The sequence below is a fragment of the Procambarus clarkii genome, chromosome 38, assembly GCF_040958095.1.
Source record: "Procambarus clarkii isolate CNS0578487 chromosome 38, FALCON_Pclarkii_2.0, whole genome shotgun sequence".
NCBI classification, from domain to species: Eukaryota; Metazoa; Arthropoda; class Malacostraca; order Decapoda; family Cambaridae; genus Procambarus; species Procambarus clarkii.
This window is the reverse complement of record NC_091187.1, coordinates 16188579-16211278: the sequence shown is the minus strand read 5'-3', so window position 1 is coordinate 16211278 and position 22700 is coordinate 16188579. Positions and strand designations below refer to the sequence as shown.

The 22700-nt window shown below is 44.7% G+C and overlaps 1 protein-coding gene across 1 annotated transcript in view; it reads right to left on the bottom strand.

The window, feature by feature from the left end:
* Nucleotides 1–948: 948 nt before the first annotated feature.
* Nucleotides 949–22700, bottom strand: part of LOC138372226 (neurensin-1-like) — a 30708-nt gene continuing 8956 nt past the window's right edge. Inside the window, exons 2-5 of the mRNA XM_069337530.1 lie at nt 6951–7363; nt 3657–3812; nt 2489–2658; nt 949–1842 (exon numbers count right to left, since the gene is read on the bottom strand). Of these exons, the coding sequence (XP_069193631.1) occupies nt 1704–1842; nt 2489–2658; nt 3657–3812; nt 6951–7313 (828 nt within the window). The 5' untranslated portion in view covers nt 7314–7363 and the 3' untranslated portion in view covers nt 949–1703. The remainder of the gene's footprint in view (nt 1843–2488; nt 2659–3656; nt 3813–6950; nt 7364–22700) is intronic.

Here is a 22700-nt window from a genome sequence, read left to right as displayed (position 1 = left end):
TATATATATATATATATATATATATATATATATATATATATATATATATATATATATATATATATATATATATTTATATATATATATATATATATATATATATATATATATATATATATATATATATATATATATATATATATATATATATATATATATATATGTAATATAAGTGGAGACTTTCAATGTTAAATGATAGGTAACCTATCATCAAATTTAACATAAAACTCTATAATGTTAGACTAAAATCTTACTCAGCCGACTTATCTAGATAGGAAAGTCGGCTGAGGATGCTTATACAACATTATTATTCTCAAATAAACTAAGATTATTTTCGTTAATACGAACACAATAAGGTCCAATTTTAAGTTTAGAGATAGACTGCCTATTCCCTTGGGCTCTAGTATCGTATACATGTATAAATATTCCAGCAGTAATGAGGGATATTTTGGAAGTTCCATTTGGAACTTAAGATTAGGATACTAGAGCACAAGGGGATATCTTTTATATCTAAGCCAGCATTTATATCTATGCTATATCTAAGCTAGCATCTTCAGAGATCAAGAATAATTATCATGAGACGAACCATAATTACAATTCTGAATTAATCTTAGTTGTCGATGCAGAATATTATCAAATCTTATCTTGAAGTTTGTATTCCTGTTCAATATAAGTTTTTTAGTCTGCTGATTAGCCTTTAATGACACTTCTGGATTTTAGATCTGATGATGAATATGAGAAGCGCTCGAAACTTTATGAGTTTTGATTAAAAGTAATGAAGATTTTAATTAAACAAGATGTTTGTCACGTCAATCGTCCTCCTGTTCATCTTTAAACTATATATATATATATTTTATATATATATATATATATATATATATATATATATATATATATATATATATATATATATATATATATATATATATATATATATATATATATATATATATATACTCAAACAGAGGTATATACGTCAAACGAAAGTAATGTATACGTATACTTCAAACATATGCATATATACTGTTCGTTAAACCAAAGGATATACATTACCACATGGCAGATTAATACGTCAAACTAAATAATATTTACCTCAAACCACTTTTAACAATTACTTTGGCCATCTAGAACATCGTGGCAAGAAAACATTAAATATTATTGTCCGGTGGCCAAGAGACCACTATAGCTAATTATTTGATGGAGTTATTATGAATTTGCTTTTATGTAGATATGACTTAGTATTCCGCAGAATACTCTTATGGCATTTATGGAAGAATTTATTGAATCGTAAGAGAATCTTTAGCTTAACCCGCCCCCCTCATTGTCCTGTTTTTATGGAGTGGGGATGCGCTTGTCCATTGAAGACAGGACAAGAGGGCAGCAATCAGATATTTTAGATAAATATATATAAATCTCCTTAGCTTCTTCCCAATAATGTCATTCAATTATAAATGTAGATGCAGGAGATTGTATTCCAATGATTTTGCTTGGGAACTAAGCACATCCACTCTTCCTCGGGCCTTATTATTGGAAAGATAGAGATGACACATCTATGTTCTCGGAACGAGGAAGGGGCTGGTCTTCACAGCGTCCATTCCCCCATAACTCGACGCACTAGTGAACAACTTCTATCCCTGTTCTCTCTCGTTGTCATTCTTGGCTAATCACCCTACTGCTGCTTGCGTAGAGGGCGCCGCCAGGAGTCATGGGAGGGGCATGAGACTCCTGACGCTAGTGTAGCTCGCTAGTCCCCATGTAGGTTGCACTTGAGTCAGGCGTTCCGTCACAGGCACCTTGGCGTCCATCGGGGAGAGAGGCGGCTCCAGCACGTATTGGCCCATCCTGTAAGGGGGTTCAGAAGGCCCTGATCACCACCACTCAGTAAAATCAAGTTAATGCTAAACTGCAGACGAGGAGTCACAATAACGTGGCTGAAATATGTTGACCAGATCACACACTAGAAAGTGAAGGGACGACGACGACGTTTCGGTCCATCCTGGACCGTTCTCAAGTCGATTGTGATTCCTGATCACTCTCACAATCGACTTGAGAATGGTCCAGGACGGACCGAAACGTCGTCGTCCCTTCATTTTCTAGTGTGTGGTTTGGTCAACTTAATGGTAAACTATTTAAAATCTACACTGACATACTAAATGAAAATTGTGAATTTAGAATAACGCCGAAAAGCCGAATATTCCCCAAAAAGGACCAGGAGGAAATATAGCCTGTTGGATAGATCACCAGAAAGGATAATTGGACGATTGACTGTATGATGAGGTATTTGGCACACGGCACTTGATTGGTCCTCGTGAACAGGACCTGCCATATGTTCTCACCCAGGATAAAAATGGGGAAGACCTCGTGAACAGGACCTGCCATGGTTCTGAACCAGGATAAACATGTAGAGACTCTCATAAACAGGACCAGTGACGGTTCTCTCACTATGGTTCATCATGCGGAAGGATCTGCTTCAAAACAAAAGACTCACCTGAAGGGATATATGGGTTCCTCGGGTCTGGAGCAGAAAGTGCGGGATATGAGAGCAGCAGCCACCACTGAGGACCCCAGAGTGACGGCCACCAGGCCCACCAGCAGGAGGGCGTCCACCTGGGCGTTGTGTGCTGAGGCCACTTTGTCCACCACTGATACCCCGCCGTTCTGAAAATGGGACAGTTTTAGTCACCATCCTGCAGAGTCGACTGTTTGGCTCACTGTACTACAGAATTCACAGGTTTGTCCGCCTTATTACAGACAGTTACAGCCCCGCTCCTGTGTCAGATAAGTCCACTACGGGCTCACCATAGCCCGTGCTGTTTGGACCTTTTTATTCCAAGTAGTTAAATCTAAAACAACAACAACATTATTACAGATTGAACCCGTATGTCCACCGTACTATAAAATGGACAGATTTGTTCATCGTACCACCGTATCAAAATTAAAGTATCTTCTGGTTGTTGTTTTAAATTCAGTTACTGGGAACAAAAAATTCCAAGCAGCACGGGCTATGGTGAGCCCGAAGTGAGCTTGCCTGGCACAGAAGATGTGCGATCTTCTGGTAATCATAAGTTTAGCTTATGATCACTACTGTTAAAATCTGTGAACTTTTATAGAATAAAAAATGAGGTGACTGAACGAAGGGACTTGTTCTTATACGAGGGAAAATATGACTGAAAAAGGGGAGATGTGACTGAATGAGAGGACATATTATTGAAAGAGGGGATACATGACTGAACGTAGAAATAAACGACTGAACGAGGGGACATGAAACTGAAAGAGGGTATATATAACTGAAAGAGGGTATATATGACTGATAGAGGCGATTTATGATTGAACGAGGGGGAGGAATAATTGGTGTACATATATATAAATAGAACCAGCAAAATGGATACAGACTAACAATAAGATTCTTACAATATTTCAGCAAATCTTTAGAACATAACTGACAGATGCATGAGTGAAAACAACAGAGTGCATATTTGACCTCTCATCGCATGAGCCAGCAGGCATTCTGCTGAGGTGCTGACTAGCACGGATCAGTAAGCACACTGAAGTGTCGCTGACTAGCACGGATCAGTACTCTCTCTCTCGTGCTGCCCAGCACAGACTAGAGGGCCTACTGCAGTTCCGTAACTTGTAAAAAAAGTTATGCACCTCACCTGTCCGACAACGACGGTCCTCCTGGCGGCGACGGCTGCGACGACGAAGGCGACGACCCCCAGAAGCAGCAGGAGACCTCCCAGGACCAGTGAGAGACGGAACACCGAGGAGGAGCAGCCGCTGTCCCCGTGCTTGACCAGGAACACTTGCTCCATCTGAGGAGACAGCGGAGAGACACGTAAGTAGCAGCTGAGAAAGGGAATGAAATTATCACTGGAAAGTGCCCAGCCATTACGACTATATAGCACTTGGAAGGGGTCAGGATAAGGATTTTAACGGATGAAAGATGTTGCAATAGATCTACTCGACTGAAAAGTGTGGCGAGAAGTATAGCGTACTGATAGAGAGTAGAAGGATAGACGGAATGGAAGACGTAAACACTCAGGATTATGTTAAGGATAATTCTATTTAGCAGAAGTCATGCAGTGTGTCTTTATAGTGCACCATGTATATAGGGACCTTGCGAGAGTTATAACCGTCACTTCTGGTAACAGGTCAGAAATATAAGGCTCCTAAAAGAGAGTATTATACACTCAGAAGCTCTCAAGGACATCCGTGAGGTCACAAAGACTCACAAGAGTTCGCATGGACACACCGGAGCTCACACGGATTCACTAGAGCTCAAAAGATTCATCAAAGCTCAAAAAGACTCACAAAAATTTTAGGAACTCCCAGGAGATCAACTAGCACGCTTCAGAGCTCACAATTACTCACAAAGACTCACAATGATTCACAAGAGCTCGCTAGGACTCATAAGAGCTCACAAGAACCCATAAGAGCTCACAAGGACTGACGAGAGCCCGAGAAAGCTTTTGTTCAGCCAATTTATTTGCAGTTAAGTCGGGTCCTTAATTTGCTGCGAGGCGCCAGAGTTGCTGATTACGTCCCCCCTCCCCCCCCCCAATGCTCTCAATGCCCCCCTATGCCCCCCCATGCCCCCATGCTCCCCTCACTCAGCTTCTCTCTCAGGATCCATTCAAGCTACCTACCCCCCAATGGACAGTGACAGTTTAGAAAAGAACTTTATTATGACTTTTGTCTTCAATTGGCTTCAGTGGGAGAGCCAATTAATTTTATATTAATAATATATAATTAATGTATTATTTATATATCGTTTTATATACATCATATATATTATTGTTTGGATCCTCACCACCGCAGAAATATAAACTCTGGTGATCCATAAAAGCCAAAACTTTACTACATAATCCACGAAAGTCATGAGTAAACCGCATGTCAAACAAAAGTCTAACATCCACTACATAACCCACATTAGTCTAAACTTCACATAACCTACAGAAGTCTGAACAATACCACATAACCCACAAAAGTTATAACTACACAACAAATCGGACATAAGTCTAAATTATAACACATAACCCACATAAATTAAGCTTCGCTACATAAACCACATAAGTGTTAATACCAGATAAACAAAGAAAATGAAGTTTAAAGTTCAACTCATAACCTGCAAAAGTCTAAACACAGCAATATTTCTCACAAAAAGTCTAAAAACTGCAATATTTTCCGAAAAAAGTCTAAATTCCAGCAGAAAAGGCTCAACACTCTTCAGGAACGCCTCCCAAGCAAGGCAATTAATTACAAGCCTGGCCTAATGGTCCAGCTGTGCCGGTAACTACACAGTTCCACACACCTGCAGCCATCTAGACCTTCATCATCTGCAGTAACTACACGTGATGATTTGTGGGCAACAGTCCCACCCCCTTAAGCCCTCACTTCCCCTTTCCCTGAGCCCCCCTTACCCACCTCCCATCCCATACCCCCCTATCTCCAAGCATCTCCTACCCTAAACCCACAGCTTCCACTCCCCTAAGTCCCTGGGCACTCCCCTAAATCCTTGGGCACTTCCCTAAATTCCTGGGCTGTTCGTTTAGTGATTATAGCTAATTTTTATATATCAGAAATCTCTGGAGGGGATTTATTCCCTGATATCTTAAACAAGTAATATCTTAAGAGTAATACTCAGTGACAAATTCAACTTTCGTAATATTATTAGTTTGTCAAAAAAGGACACATTACTGATGGTGTCATATGGTGGGTTAAGGTGTCATATGGTGGGTTAAGGTGTCATATGGTGGGTTAAAGTGTCATATGGTGGGTTAAGGTGTCATATGGGAAACATTATTTTGAGGCAAGAGCCAGTTAGACACTGATCCGCAAGGGGGCCTTATGAGGAAAGAGGGTACCAGATCTAATGCTAAATTGGTTTAGGTCATGGTTAACAGGTAGGAAGTATGGGAGACATACCCTAAATAGGGAGACGTTTGGGTGGGGATCATTTACAAGTTGAGCACCCTCAGGGCCTGACCAGATCACACACTAGAAGGTGAAGGGACGACGACGTTTCGGTCCGTCCTGGACCATTCTCAAGTCGATTGTCGATCGACTTGATTCACAATCGACTAGAGAATGGTCCAGGACGGACCGAAACGTCGTCGTCCCTTCACCTTCTAGTGTGTTGTCTGGTCAAACTACTTCAGCCACGTTATTGTGACTCCTCGCCTGCATATGGATACCCTAAGGGTCTGTCCTGAGACCTCTAATTTGCAGAAAATTTGGTGCATCATCAAGTCAAAGGAAAAATTGACAACTGCAAGATCTCAAAAGTCTTCAAATTGAGACGAAGTTTTTATGGCCAAATAAAATGCAAATTATAATCAGGAACTGAATATTATACTTGATATCTGCTCAGAAACGTCGCTATAGCTATACCCATCAACAAAAGTGATGTGTGAGTAATTAATAGTAAAATCCCACAACTAACAGAGTAGTGAATTACTATGCATATTAAAGGCCAATTGATCCTCGACTTTAATATTGATATCCTTCAATCATACATTTTCTAGTGTTATTATAAGATAAAAGTCAATGTTGACAGAGTTAACAAACACAAATGCTTCTAAATAGTGAGTTTTTCTTCCAATTATGTAATATTAGCATCATATATATATATCTTTTTGCCAATTTTACAAATATATAAACAGTAAGAAATGCTGACCAATCCACACACTAGAAAATGAAGGGACGACGACGTTTCGGTCCGTCCTGGACCATTCTCAAGTCGATTGTGGACCAAGTCACAATCGACTTGAGAATGGTCCAGGACGGACCGAAACGTCGTCGTCCTTTCATTTTATAGTGAGTGGATTGGTCAACATACTTCAGCCACATTATTGTGACTCATCGCCTGCAGTAAGAAATGCTATTGGTTTTTATGTATTAGTGCTATTACAAATTAACGTTAAGCGCAGTCTAAGGGTTAAGCAACTCACCGGAGGCAGGTCCTCATAGAGGGCTGGGTCGCTGATATCCTGCTTCTCGTAGAACTGGTGAAGGTAGTTCTTCACACCGAATATTGGACAGATGGGCGTCGGGGAATCCGGAGCGGCCTTCTCGCTCCATCCTTTACAACTCCGCTGCTCGTTGTCCTCCTCAGCACTCTTCTCATTTGTCTCAGGCACGAGGGAGAGTCGCGGCCGGATGTTTGCAAGGGGTCGAACCCCTGGTGACCTTGGGCCAGCCACACGCCCCCTCGCCGCCGCCGTCTCCGTCGTCTCCGCCCCCGCGTGGACAGTTCCAGTCCCATGACGCACCAGCGGCTCCGTCTCTGCCGCTTCTGATTCGCTATCATCCATGGCGGCAGCGGGCCCAGGGCAGCGCCTCCCACGCCGTCCAGCTGGCCTGCCTGCGGGGAAGATGAATAAGTTATTAACAAGTCTCTCTCTTTAAGCAGGCGACAACCACTTGGACTGGACGGTAGAGCGACGGTCTGGCATCATGCAGGTCGGCGTTCAATCCCCGACCGTCCAAGTGGTTGGGACTCATTCCTTTCCCACCCGTCCCATCCCAAATCCTTATCCTGACCCCTTCCAAGTGCTATATAGTCGTAATGGCTTGATGCTTTCCCCAGATAGTTCCTTTAGTTTAACCAGGCGAGGAGTCACAATAACGTGGCTGAAGTATGTTGACCAGACCACACACTAGAAGGTGAAGGGACGACGACGTTTCGGTCGGTCCTGGACCATTCTCAAGTCGGTTCTCTCTCTTTAATGATAGGGTTCATTAGGACTGTCATAACTCCCTGATGAAACTGGACTCAGTAGCTTATATCACTTGTGTGAACCCGCCCAGAAAACCCATTTCTCACTGAGATGCTGCTGCTAGAGGAAGCAGAGTTAAGGTATATTTATGGAATGCATAGTGAAGGCAAACACAGTTGCCTTGACGTAACAGTGTTTGGAAGCATTTGCTACTTACGTATCTCGGCCTACACTAACGGAACTAACAAAGGAACGTCCCGTTAGGTCGGCAGCGAGTGTTGGAACCGGTTGAAGCTAAGACTTCATGCTATCGAAAACCTTCCCAAACCTCCAGTTGGAAGCAGGTTGACTTAGAACCCAGTGTATACACATTCATGTATCTGTATCTACTATAGAGAATGTTTGTCTATCGAAGGTTGGAGGCCTCCTTGTTAAAGTTAGCCTCATACAGCTTTCCATGGTAAATTGTGATTACATGGCGGGTGCCATAGGACAGTAAGGGGTCGCTCCCATGCCTCTCTTTATGTAGGATTGGCTCCAATTGCGAAAACAAAAGGGGGGCCTGACGGCTGAGGGGAGAGCGCTCGGCGTTCGTAGTCCCCAGGGTCCGGGTTCGATCCCCCAGCGGAGGCGGAAACAAATGGGCAGAGTTACTTTCACCGTGATGCCCCGCTTACCTTATTCAGTGAATACACTATCTCGTTTATATATAATATATATATATATATATATATATATATATATATATATATATATATATATATATATATATATTATATATAAACGAGATAGTGTATTCACTGAATAAGGTAAGCGGGGCATATATATATATATATATATATATATATATATATATATATATATATATATATAAATATGTCGTACCTAGTAGCCAGAATGCACTTCTCAGCCTACTATGCAAGGCCCGATTTACCTAAAAAGCCAAGTTTTCCTCAATTAATATATTTTCTCTAATTTTTTTCTTATGAAATGATAAAGCTACCCATTTTATTATGTATGAGGTCAATTTTTTTTTATTTGAGTTAAAATTAACGTAGATATATGACCGAACCTAACCAACCCTACCTAACCTAACCTAACCTATCTTTAGAGGTTATATATATATATATATATATATATATATATATATATATATATATATATATATATATATATATATATATATATATATATATATATATACCTATATATATATATATATATATATATATATATATATATATATATATATATATATATATATATATATATATATATATATACATATATATTGCAAGGCTGAGGTGCAGGAACGGAAAATTTTTGTCTCTTGGGTCATTTGTTGCTGTAATGAGGTTATCACCCAACTCATTAAAGAATTTGAGTACACATTTCTCCAACGTTTTTCTCTCTGCTGATTTTAATGCTGCTGCTACTGCTGCTGTTGCTGTTGCTGCTGCTAATGATGCTGCTGTTGCTGCTGCTGTTGCTGCTGCTTTCTTCTGTTTTTGTTCCTTTTACTAATAGTACTGCTCCTATTGTCATTTATTTTACTTCTGCTGCTGCAGCTGCTGATCCAGCTGTTGCTGCAGCTGCTGCTGCTGGTGCTGCTGCAGCCACTGCACCGGCTTGTGCTGCTGCTGCTGTTGTCACTGCTTCAGCGTACATAGCTTTCCATCTTGAGGGTTATCTTGAGATGATTTCGGGGCTTTAGTGTCCCCGCGGCCCGGTCCTCGACCAGGCCTCCACCCCCAGGAAGCAGCCCGTGACAGCTGACTAACACCCAGGTACCTATTTACTGCTAGGTAACAGGGGCATTCAGGGTGAAAGAAATTTTGCCCATTTGTTTCTGCCTCGTGCGGGAATCGAACCCGCGCCACAGAATTACGAGTCCTGCGCGCTATCCACCAGGCTACGAGGCCCCATCACCGAACATATATATTTCCAGAACCAAAAATGTCCAGAAGCAAAAATTTATCAAGCAAGATGTTATATAGAACAGATATATATAGATGTATATGTATATCTATATATATATAGATGTATATATAGAATATATGTTATATGTGTGTTGATACTCTGAAGCGTTGAAGGGGGTCCGGTGGGCAGCTATCGCTAAGATATATCTACTCTATCAGCGAATTTTTTTCACCACTGACGAAGATCAAGAGATGAACTATATCGCCGTAGTGTACACGGTTCCCAAGAGTAACGTAAATTCAGTATTGATTCGACGTTGAATGATAGATGATATGGTTGATTCAGCGTCGAATTATAGTTGATAAAGTTGATTCACCGTCGAGTTATAGTTGATAAGGTTGATAAGGTTGATTCAGCGTCGAATTATAGTTGATAAGGTTTGATTCAGCGTTGAATTATAGTTGATAAGGTTTGATTCAGCGTTGAGTTATAGTTGATAAGGTTTGATTCAGCGTTGAGTTATAGTTGATAAGGTTTGATTCAGCGTTGAATTATAGTTGATAAGGTTTGATTCGGCGTCGAATTATAGTTGATAAGGTTTGATTCGGCGTCGAATTATAGTTGATAAGGTTTGATTCGGCGTCGAATTATAGTTGATTTTGACGTATAAATCCCTTAGTTCTCATCCTGTAACTACACTTAGGTAATTACATACATACACACACACACACACACACACACACACACACACACACACACACACACACACACACACACACACACACACACACACACATCAAATGCATTAGGCAGTGTTGTGGTGGAGGCTGACTCCATACACAGCTTCAAATAGAGATATGATAGAGCCCAGTAGGCTCAGGAACCTGTACACCAGGTAATTGACGGTTGAGAGGAGGGACCAAAGAGCCAGAGCTCAGCCCCCGCAAGCACAAATAGGTGAGTACAAATAGATGAGTACAAATAGGTGAGCACACACACACACACACACACACACACACACACACACACACACACACACACACACACACACACACACACACACACGTCTACGATCCCCCAAGTATTGTCTTGACAAACTTCGGAAGATTCTTAAAAAAAACTTTTAATTGCATCCCCAGACGGGAGCGGCGGCCTCGTGGGCTCATCTACCCAGTCTTCCGGAAGGAAGTTATCACATTTGCATTGTGATCACATGATATCATCTCGTAGTTGGGAGATAACCGGCGGGGATCACCTTGTATCACCAGCCTCCAACTTCGCCACACCAGCAAATTTCATTGGGACGCGGCTTTCAACTTCTGTTCTTCTCTAGATTTACCATTTGATATCATTGCCAGTTACAGTCCTAGATTCACTTAGATTCATGTCTTTTATGACTGTTATCTTCATAAAACATAATCGTTATGAAATTTAAGAGTTGAAGTGTTTTTACTGTGTGTACTCACCTAGTTGTGCTTGCGGGGGTTGAGCTCTGACTCTTTGGTCCCGCCTCTCAACCGTCAATCACCTGGTGTACAGGTTCCTGAGCCTATTGGGCTCTATCATATCTATATTTGAAACTGTGTATGGAGTCAGCCTCCACCACAACACTGCCTAATGCATTTGGTGTGTGTGTGTGTGTGTGTGTGTGTGTGTGTGTGTGTGTGTGTGTGTATGTGTGTGTGTGTGTGTGTGTGTGTGTGTGTGTGTGTGTGTGTGTGTGTGTGTGTGTGTGTATTCATCTAATTTGCAGTTCACTAATTGTGCCTAAAATATCGAGCTTTAGTTTCGTATATGATAATTGCTAACCATTTTTCTGGTCTCCTAGCACTTGTTCCAATTTCCATCATCTTACACTTGCAAGTGTTGAAATCCAGAACCCATTTCTTGGGTCAACTCTGCATTTTGTCTAAATCATCTTGTAGAATGTATCAATCTTCACCTGTCTCCTCTCTTTGATATAATTTTCCATCGCCTGCAAGCATCGACATCCTCGACTCAACTCCTGTATTTTGGTAGTTAACTTTGACGAGAAATAGTATGATTTACAGCACCGATCCTTGAGGTACTCCTTGAGGTACTCCGCTTGTTACTTTACGCCAGTCCGCCGTCTCACTCCTCGGTATGACTCTTTGACTCCTGTCTGGTTGGTATTCTCATAGCCATATCAGTGAACGACCTACCACTTACTCCAGACTGCTTTTCAAGCTAGTGTAGCACTCTGGGGAATGCATGTGAGAGAATATATGGGTGAGTTACCAAGAAAGATTGTGAGGGCGTGAGAAACCGGGCCTCACGCTATGTAGTTTAGGAACGCTCTGTTAAACCGTCGTATACATTTTGTTCATCCTGTTCACTGTTTACTGTTCAGACAGTATCCCTTTTTTGCTGTTATAAACGGTAGTTTTGTGAACTTATTCCTCGTTTGTCCACTGAATGTTGTGGTATGACGCCAGGATCAAGCTCCTCGCTTCTCTGCCAACACTATATAACGGCAAGATCAATGTGGCACAGACCAGCAGGTGGCAGAGACCTCGGGGGTACACCACCAGTCCACCCAATATCAATAACCATCACTCACACACAAGCAAAAATAATGAAACGTGAGAGAAGAACCGTAAAATACAGAGCTTTTTCGTACCACTTTGCTGCAATATTTCTCTCTCCCTGTCTCTTTCTCTCTCTCTCTCTCTCTCTCTCTCTCTCTCTCTCTCTCTCTCTCTCTCTCTCTCTCTCTCTCTCTCTCTCTCTCTCTCTCTCTCTCTCTCTCTCTCAGGAAGAGCGCAGATAGTATTCACTGAAAGTGTGGGAAAATATATACGAAAAGTCAGAGCTAGAACACCAATAAAAGCTGGTGAGATATCCGCTGATCAACTCAGCTATCGGGTTAAGCCGGCAACAGCACAGAGAAAAAATGATGTGTTGTCAGACGCTGTTGGATGATGGCAATATAAAACTGGTACAATATAAGTCGAGAAGGATATCAGCAAGTTGGCAAACTCGGCTGGATGCAGCGCTCTGTATCTCCAGGGTTCGACCTTTGGCAGTAGTTAGCTAGTTGGCTGTCTTGCTGGCTGGCTGGTTGGCTGGCTGGCTGCCTGGGTGCCTAGCTGTCTGGCTGGCTACCTGGCTGGCTGCCTAGCTGGCTGGCTGGTTGGCTGCCTGGTTGGAAGTTCTTGTAAAACCGAGACAGCCGCCAAGAGTTAGACTCTGGAAGAGTTAGGTAGTTGGCTGTGGTCCAGGGCGTTGTGAGACCTGAGGTCTGGTTCCTTCCAGGGCAGCCGGAGGGAGAGTCCCGTTTCGTCCCTTGTGGAATGATAATCATGTATCATAGCCCTCAGCACCAGCCCTCAGCACAGGGCTGTCACAGCTGAACATGGTCACTGCTGAGAGTGGTCACTGCTGAGAGTGATGTTAAAGGCAGCCCTGGTTGCCCTTGAGGTGGTAGTGGCCCTAGGGGTTGACGTGGCACTAGAGTTTAAGTGGCCTCAAAGTTGGCCAGCGTCGAAGCATCGTGTGCTGGTGCCTGTAGGCGCCTTGCTCGACGAAGAGTCCCTAGTGGGGGCTCGTCCCTGGTGGGGGCTCGTCCCTGGTGAAGACGATTTTTCCTGATCTGGCGTGGAAGAAACCCTGGCGTGAAATCTGCCACGGCGTGGAACATGGGCTGGCAGCATCCCCCCCTGGTAGTGATGATTGCAACCTGTGATCATCAGAAGTGGTTTGGCAATTACAATTTTCTGGCGCGTTTTCCCTCCTTTGCTTCCTCTCCATCGTGTTCATCGTGTCTCTCCCTCTAGTTACCCCTCTAGTTACCCCTCTACACTATCTCTCCCCCCTCTCCCTAGCGTCTCTTCCTCTACCTCTCCTCTACACTGTTACCTCCCCTCTAACGTTATAACAATTCTGAAATGAAACTCACCACTATAACCACTCAAGTGACAGTCATCTTTATCATAACAGAGGTTCTGTGTAGTCAGCTTAAAGGGAAAGAGACAAAGGTGAAGAGAGAGAGTGGGAGAATTGAAAGAGGGAGAGGGAGTAGGAGGAAGAGATTGAGAACGTGAGAGAGAAGAGAGACAGACAGAAATAACGAGAGAGACAGATATAGAAACAGAGATAGAGAGAGAGAGAGAGAGAGAGAGAGAGAGAGAGAGAGAGAGAGAGAGAGAGAGAGAGAGAGAGAGAGAGAGAGAGAGAGAGAGAGAGAGAGAGAGAGAGAGAGAGAGAGAGAGAGAGAGAGAGAGAGAGAGAGAGAGAGAGAGAGAGAGAGAGATAGAGAGAGAGAGAGAGAGAGAGAGAGAGAGAGAGAGAGAGAGAGAGAGAGAGAGAGAGAGAGAGAGAGAGAGAGAGAGAGACAGAGAGAGAGAGACAGAGAGAAAGAGAGAGAATTAATGGGAAGAGGAGAGGGATAGTGGATACTACCTAACAACAAGGCTCGACACTACAGCCACGGTCTTGCTTCATGCAAGTCGGCATCTCAAACTCCGTCCACAGACTCTGTGCCTCACACTCACTCACTCACGACCCTCACTCTCTGTTTCACTCAGTCTATGTTGCATCAGTTAACCAGACCACACACTAGAAGGTGAAGGGACGACGACGTTTCGGTCCGTCCTGGACCTTTCTCGAGTCGAACTTTAGCCACGTTATTGTGACTCATCGCCTGCATATGTTGCATTATTTATGCAACCCTTGGGGGAGACCTGATGAGGTCCTTCGGAGTCTTTTGATGTACATTTGTAATCAAAAGCGGATTAGCAAGTCCGCAACATAACTGACAACTTCGTTATCTCAAACGCAATGGACCTGACCTAAGTTTACCCTTGTTTTCGCCCGAAGGAGTTGAGAGCTATTTTCTACAGCAGTTGTTACCAAACTCTTTGTGGTAATTAACCACAAAGAGTGGTTAATTAGTCACAAAGAATGGTTTTTAACCACAAAGTGGACGATGTATGATAAAGGGTAATTAACCCTTCATACAGTATCCTTATTAATTGCTGCCCACCTTTACACTCGGTATTAAAAAAAATTAGTATCTTTTGAGCTCACTCCATTAGCCTGGAATTTCCCCCCTAATCTTTGGTATGATAACCTGAACACTGCCTCAATTCATGGTCCTCCTACATATTACACAACGGCCGCCAGGGGCCCATGGTCCTCAGTTTGGGAACCAGTTGTCGATAGCAAGACTGTTTGATATCACGCCAGACCTGTCCCCTGAAGCCCATATCAAGAGGATAACATCAGCGGCATATGTCAGGTTAGCTAACATAAAAATGGACTTTAGAAACTTGTGTAAGGAATCTTTCAGAACTTGTTCCAGAACCACACCTAGGGAGTCGGTCGGCCGAGCGGACAGCACGCTGGACTTGTGATCCTGTGGTCCCGGGTTCGATCCCGGGAGCCGGCGAGAAACAATGAGCAGAGTTTCTTTCACCCTATGCCCCTGTTACCTAGCAGTAAAATAGGTACCTTGGGTATTAGTCAGCTGTCACGGGCTACTTCCTGGGGGTGGAGGCCTGGTCGAGGACCGGGCCGCGGGGACACTAAAAGCCCCGAAATCATCTCAAGATAACCTCAAGATAACCTCAAGATAGACATGTTCCACTGTTATACTGTTCTTCTGTTTTGTTACAGCTACTCCTTCTAGTTTCCCTGTGTAGTGTTTCCTCACCTAGCCTCTCTCCCTCTATTTCCTCGTTGCACTATCTCCCTACTCTAGTATCTCTGCCCCTGTGGGTCCCCTCTGCAATACTCCCTCTCCTAGAATCTCTCTCTCTGGTTTGCCCTCTGTTCCGTCCCCTCCCCTGGCTAACCTTCCACAAGAGTGCCGTAACAACACGTGTCTGAAGCCAGCTCCAGGAGCAGGAGGAGTTGCAGTAGAAGGAGGGGGAATGAGGAGGAGGTAGAGTGGGTGCAGTAGAAGGAGGAGGTAGAGTGGGTGCAGTAGAAGGAGGAGGATTAAGGAGGAGGTAGAGGGGATGCAGTAGAAGGAGGAGGAATGAGGAGAAGGTAGAGTGGGTGCAGTAGAAGGAGGAGGTAGAGTGGGTGCAGTAGAAGGAGGAGGAATGAGGAGAAGGTAGAGTGGGTGCAGTAGGAGGAGGAGGTAGAGGGGGTGCAGTAGGAGGAGGTAGAGGGGGTGCAGTAGAAGGAGGAGGTAGAGGGGGTGCAGTAGAAGGAGGAGGTAGAGTGGGTGCAGTAGAAGGAGGAGGTAGAGGGGGTGCAGTAGAAGGAGGAGGTAGAGGGGGTGCAGTAGAAGGAGGAGGTAGAGGGGGTGCAGCAGAAGGAGGAGGTAGAGGGGGTGCAGTAGAAGGAGGAGGAGGAGGAGAAAGAGATGATAATGCAGGCGTCACAGCCAGGACTAGCGCGCTAAGTGACGTATTCATCTCCCGAGGAAATGTGTGTTTGGGACTCAGAGCTTGTATGTTCAGACGTGTGTGTGTGTGTTTACTGTTTGTGCTTGTATATGGTAAATAGGGACTCCGGAGCTCATGTGTTTGTGTGTAATTACCTAACGATAATTACCTAGGGGTAGTTACAAGTGGGGAGCTACGTTCGTGGTGTTCCGTCTTCCAAGTACTCTATGCCGTATAACGCTTTGAAACTATCGAAGACTTTGGTCTCCACCACCTTCTCACTTAGACCGTCTACCACTCTGCTAAAGGACATTTTCCAATATTTTTTTCGGCATCTCTGTTTTCTTAGCTTGAATCTGTTTTCTCTTGTTCGTGAAGTTGCTGGTTTCAGGAATTCCTTTTTTGTCAATTTGGTCTATTCCTGTTAGTATTTTGTAAGGGGTGATCATATCACCTCTCCTCTGCCTTCTAGGTTTGGCATGTTTAACGCCTCTAGTCTCTCCTTGTAACTCTTGTTTTCAGGTCCGGAAGCCATTTTGTAGCATGTCGTTGCATCTTTTCCAGTTTCTTTATGTGCTTCTTAAGACTTAGGCACCATACTAGTTCTACATATTCCAATTTTGGTCTCACAAAAGTTATGAACAGTTTCTTTAGTATTTCACCATCCATATAATTGAAAGCAAGTCAGAAGTTGGAAAGCGACGCATACGCTCCTCTCACAATGTTCTTCATGTGTTCCTCTGGCGATAGATTACTAAAAAACCACCTCTAGGTTTCGTTCTTTATTAGAGTTCTGTAATTCCTTTCCACATATTTTGTAAGTTGTGTGTGGTCTATTTTCTCCGATTCCACATTCCATAACATGGCATTTATTCACATTGAATTCCATTTGCCACCTTCCAAGCACTTATTTTATATAGTTCAATTTGAAGGGCATTACAGTCGTCTGTGTCTCCTATCTTCCTCAGAATCTTAGCATCGTACACAAATATGTTCATATAATTCTGTATTTCTTCTGGTTGATGGTTTATGTAGACGATGAACATTACTGGTGCAAGAACTGAACCCTGTGGTATTCCGTTAGTAACACTCCGCCAGTCAGATACATAGTCTCTGATTACTGCCCTGTGTGTGTGTGTGTGTGTGTGTGTGTGTGTGTGTGTGTGTGTGTTTGTACTCACCTAGTTGTACTCACCTAGTTGTGCTTGCGGGGGTTGAGCTCTGGCTCTTTGGTCCCGCCTCTCAACCGTCAATCAACAGGTGTACAGGTTCCTGAGCCTATTGGGCTCTATCATATCTATACTTGAAACTTTGTATGGAGTCAGCCTCCACCACATTGCTTCCTAATGCATTCCATTTGTCAACCACTCTGACACTAAAAAAGTTCGTTCTAATATCTCTGTGGCTCATTTGGGCACTCATTTTCCACCTGTGTCCCCTAGTGCGTGTGCCCCTTGTGTTAAATAGCCAGTCTTTATCAACCCTGTCGATTCCCTTGAGAATCTTGAATGTGGTGATCATGTCCCCCCTAACTCTTCTGTCTTCCAACGAAGTGAGGTTCAATTCCCGTAGTCTCTCCTCGTAGCTCATACCTCTCAGCTCGGGTACTAGTCTGGTGGCAAACCTTTGAACCTTTTCCAGTTTAGTCTTATGCTTGACTAGATATGGACTCCATGCTGGAGCCGCATACTCCAGGATTGGTCTGACATATGTGGTATATAATGTTCTGAAAGATTCCTTACACAAGTTTCTAAAGGCCGTTCTTATGTTAGCCAACCTGGCATATGCTGCTGATGTTATCCTCTTGATATGAGCTTCAGGGGACAGGTCTGGCGTGATATCAACCCCCAGGTCTTGTGTGTGTGTGTGTGTGTGTGTGTGTAATTACCTACCACATCCCTCCTAGCCCTCTCTCTCCAGCAACTTGAAATCCATCCCAGCTTCCTATCCAGCTCCTCTAGCAACCTTCACGCACGTTCTTAAGATCCTCTCGTACCCCTTTGCAGCTCTTTCCCAGCCCTTAACTAACCCTTCGTTCTCTTCACCCCCAGCCCCAGCCCTCCCCAGCCCTCCCCAGCCCCAGCCCTCCCCAGCCCAGCCCCAGCCCTCCCCAGCCCAGCCCCAGCCCTCCTCAGCCCCAGCCCTCCCCAGCCCAGCCCCAGCCCTCCCCAGCCCAGCCCCAGCCCTCCTCAGCCCCAGCCCTCCCCAGCCCAGCCCCAGCCCTCCCCAGCCCAGCCCCAGCCCTCCCCAGCCCCAGCCCTCCCCAGCCCAGCCCCAGCCCTCCCCAGCCCTCCCCAGCCCTCCCCAGCCCTCCCCAGCCCTCCCCAGCCCTCCCCAGCCCTCCCCAGCCCCAGCCCCGCCACGCGTGTCGAAACCCCCCAAAAAAGTTGAGTGTCGACGCTGGCATTATAAAGTATTATGCGCCCCAAAAGCGTGTGTTTCCAAGAACCTTCATCACATATGCATGATTCTGAAGGCGTCGACGAGGAGTTTAGCTCCGCCTCTCTCCCTCAGTCTTCTTACGAAGCTAAATTCCCCACAAAATCCCATGTCTCTAACAGCCAGCGTCTGACGTACGTTGTGTGGGGGAGGGAGAGACCTGGCCTGTGGCGGCCGTCTCTCCCGCCCTCCTCCCTAGCAACGGAGGCTGCAGTAATAGGAATAATATTAACAATGCTATTCATCCGGATGAGATTTGGTGATGGTGGTGATGATGAGTTGGTGGTGATGAGTTGGTGGTGGTGGTGATGGGTTGGTGGTGGTGGTGATGGGTTGGTGGTGGTGGTGATGAGTTGGTGGTGGTGGTGATGAGTTGGTGGTGGTGGTGATGAGTTGGTGGTGGTGGTGATGAGTTGGTGGTGGTGGTGATGAGTTGGTGGTGGTGGTGGTGATGAGTTGGTGGTGGTGGTGGTGGTGGTGGTGGTGGTGGTGGTGGTGAGTTGGTGGTGGTGGTGGTGAGTTGGTGGTGGTGGTGATGACTTGGTGGTGGTGGTGATGAGTTGGTGGTGGTGGTGATGAGTTGGTGGTGATGGTGATGAGTTGGTGGTGGTGGTGATGAGTTGGTGGTGGTGGTGGTGATGAGTTGGTGGTGGTGAGTTGGTGGTGGTGGTGGTGGTGGTGGTGGTGGTGGTGATGAGTTGGTGGTGGTGGTGATGAGTTGGTGGTGGTGGTGGTGGTGATGAGTTGGTGGTGGTGGTGGTGGTGGTGGTGGTGAGTTGGTGGTGGTGGTGGTGGTGGTGGTGATGAGTTGGTGGTGGTGGTGGTGGTGGTGGTGGTGAGTTGGTGGTGGTGGTGGTGGTGGTGGTGGTGGTGGTGGTGAGTTGGTGGTGGTGGTGATGAGTTGGTGGTGGTGGTGATGAGTTGGTGGTGGTGGTGATGAGTTGGTGGTGGTGGTGGTGATGAGTTGGTGGTGGTGGGGATGATGAATTGGTGGTGGTGGTGCAGGCGTGGGTTTTAATGATGATAGAGTTAATTATGATGATAGAGTTGTAGATGATAGAGTTGGAGATGATAGAGTTGTTAATGATAGAGTTATGGTGATGATAACAGAGTTAGTGATGACACTACCGCTTTACAAACGTTGTTGTAGGTCCTTGGGATCACTCAGATGAGTGTATGAGTGTTTGTTTATTATTTATATTAACTTTTTGTGCAAGCAGTAAAGAGCTGTTAGCTCCTGGACCCCGCCTTTCTAATTGTCGGTTGACTACTGACTCCTATTTTCCTATTTTCAACCTATTTTCTCCTTATCATATCAACTACATATTTTTCTCACACTCACACGCATATCCCCAAGCATGCAGCACATAATCGCTGTCTATCTTTCAGGTATTAACTGCAAGGTGAACAACAGTATTAGATGAAAGAAACTAATTTGCCCATTTGTGAAAGAAACTCTGCCCATTTGTTTCAGCCTCGGCCGGGAATCAAACTCGGGCTCTTAGGATTATGACACACAAGTGCAGCGAGACCCCTCTCGCGAGTTGTGTGTGTGTGTGTGTGTACTCACCTAATTGTACTCACCTAATTGTGCTTGCGGGGGTTGAGCTTTGGCTCTTTGGTCCCGCCTCTCAACCGTCAATCAAGTGGTGTACAGATTCCTGAGTCTACTGGGCTCTATCATATCTACATTTGAAACTGTGTATGGAGTCAGCCTCCACTACATCACTTCCTAGTGCATTCCATTTACTAACTACTCTGACACTGAAAAAGTTCTTTCTAACGTCTCTGTGGCTCATTTGGGTACTCAGCTTCCACCTGTGTCCCCTTGTTCGCGTCCCACCAGTGTTGAATAGTTCATCCTTGTTTACCCGGTCGATTCCCCTGAGGATTTTGTAGGTTGTGATCATGTCCCCCCTTACTCTTCTGTCTTCCAGTGTCGTAAGGTGCATTTCCCGCAGCCTTTCCTCATAACTCATGCCTCTTAGTTCTGGGACTAGTCTAGTAGCATACCTTTGGACTTTTTCCAACTTCGTCTTGTGCTAGACAAGGTACGGGCTCCATGCTGGGGCCGCATACTCCAGGATTGGTCTTACATACGTGGTGTACAAGATTCTGTGTGTGTGTGTGTGTGTGTGTGTGTGTGTGTGTGTACTCACCTAGTACTCACCTAGTTGTGTCTGCAGGATCGAGCATTGACTCTTGGATCCCGCCTTTCGAGCATCGGTTGTTTACAGCAATGACTCCTGTCTCATTTCCCTATCATACCTGGTTTTAAAATTATGAATAGTATTTGCTTCCACAACCTGTTCCTGAAGTGCATTCCATTTCCCCACTACTCTCACGCTAAAAGAAAACTTCCTAACATCTCTGTGACTCATCTGAGTTTCAAGCTTCCATCCATGTCCTCTCGTTCTGTTACTATTCCGTGTGAACATTTCGTCTATGTCCACTCTGTCAATCCCTCTGAGTATCTTATACGTTCCTATCATGTGTGTGTGTGTGTGTGTGTGTGCGTGTGTGTGTGTGTGTGTGTGTGTGTGTGTGTGTGTGTGTGTGTGTGTGTGTGTGTGTGTGAGTGTGTGTGTGTGTGTGTGTGTGTGTGTGTGTGTGTGTGTGTGTGTGTGTGTGTGTGTGTATGAAGGCAGTTTTGTCAGTTCTCGATAAAAACTTCCGTGCTAATGCTCGTCACTATAGCAACAAGATGAGCGATCTGTGGTGGCGCCAAGATGGCAGACTCCCTTCCCATTATGCTTCCCTCCCTTCCTGCATTCCTCCGTCCTTCTCTCCCTCCCTCCTCCCTTCCAATCCTCCTTACCTTCACCCCCTACCTTACTCCAGCCCTTCATAGTATCAGCTCACTGCCTTTCAAAGGAATATAAATAAACAATTATATCCAAGCGCATCATATAATACTGTTTATATATGATCCGAAATGTGGGATAAACCCTCCCTCCCCTTTCCCTTCCCTAATCTCCCCTACTCCCTCTTTCCTATCCCATTTCCTTCCCTTACAATCTCCCTCCCTTCCTCCTGAACGTTCAGAAGGTGGCAGATGATGTTCGTAGCATCTGGGAGTGAACGTCGACCCGTCTTACAGCTTGTCGCTTCACGATTCTCCCGGAGACATAAACAGTGTCATCCCAGGCAGTAGAGACGAGCAGCCATAGTGGAGGTCCTTGTGTCTGATGGCTGCTTCTTTCCGGCCGACAGGAAGGCTGGCAGACATTACGGCGGAAAGACAAGTAGGCAGACCAGCAGACAGTCAGCAAGGACACTGTCAGACCAGCAGAGATCAGCAAGGACACTGTCAGACCAGCAGAGATCAGCAAGGACACTGACAGACCAGCAGACAGTCAACAAAAACACTAACAGACCAGCAGAGATCAACATGGACACTGACAGACCATCAGACAGTCAACAAAAACACTAACAGACCAGCAGACAGTCAACAAAAACACTAACAGACCAGCAGACAGTCAACAAAAACACTAACAGACCAGCAGACAGTCAACAAAAACACTAACAGACCAGCAGACAGTCAACAAAAACACTAACAGACTAGCAGACAGTCAACAAAAACACTAACAGACCAGCAGACAGTCAACAAAAACACTAACAGACCAGCAGACAGTCAACAAAAACACTAACAGACCAGCAGACAGTCAACAAAAACACTAACAGACCAGCAGACAGTCAACAAAAACACTAACAGACCAGCAGACAGTCAACAAAAACACTAACAGACCAGCAGACAGTCAACAAAAACACTAACAGACCAGCAGACAGTCAACAAAAACACTAACAGACCAGCAGACAGTCAACAAAAACACTAACAGACCAGCAGACAGTCAACAAGAACAATGACAGACAGGCAGGTGTAAGTTCTGTGAAGGGCGACAAGCAGGACTACAAACCCTTGGGTTAAACTTCGTTAGCTCCTAAACTTCAGAGGCTGACTAAATGTCTCGAGACTCGTGTTATGTTTGGAGAATAATTAATTCTCATATATGAAATGGTATGTTGCTGATTTTCCTTTTATGCAATGAACATTACACAACTCTAAGTGTCAGCAATTGATCACTCAGCCTCTGGAGGGTTGTAAAATCCACCACAATAACTTATTAACCAACGAGCAAGAATAGGGGGTCTCTGTTGCGCAGTCGGCTTCGTTCTCGACTCACAATACGGAATTTCACGTTCGAATCCCGGGCATGAAAGCCGCATGAATATAAGCGGCTTATATTGAGCCATGTAATACCCTATC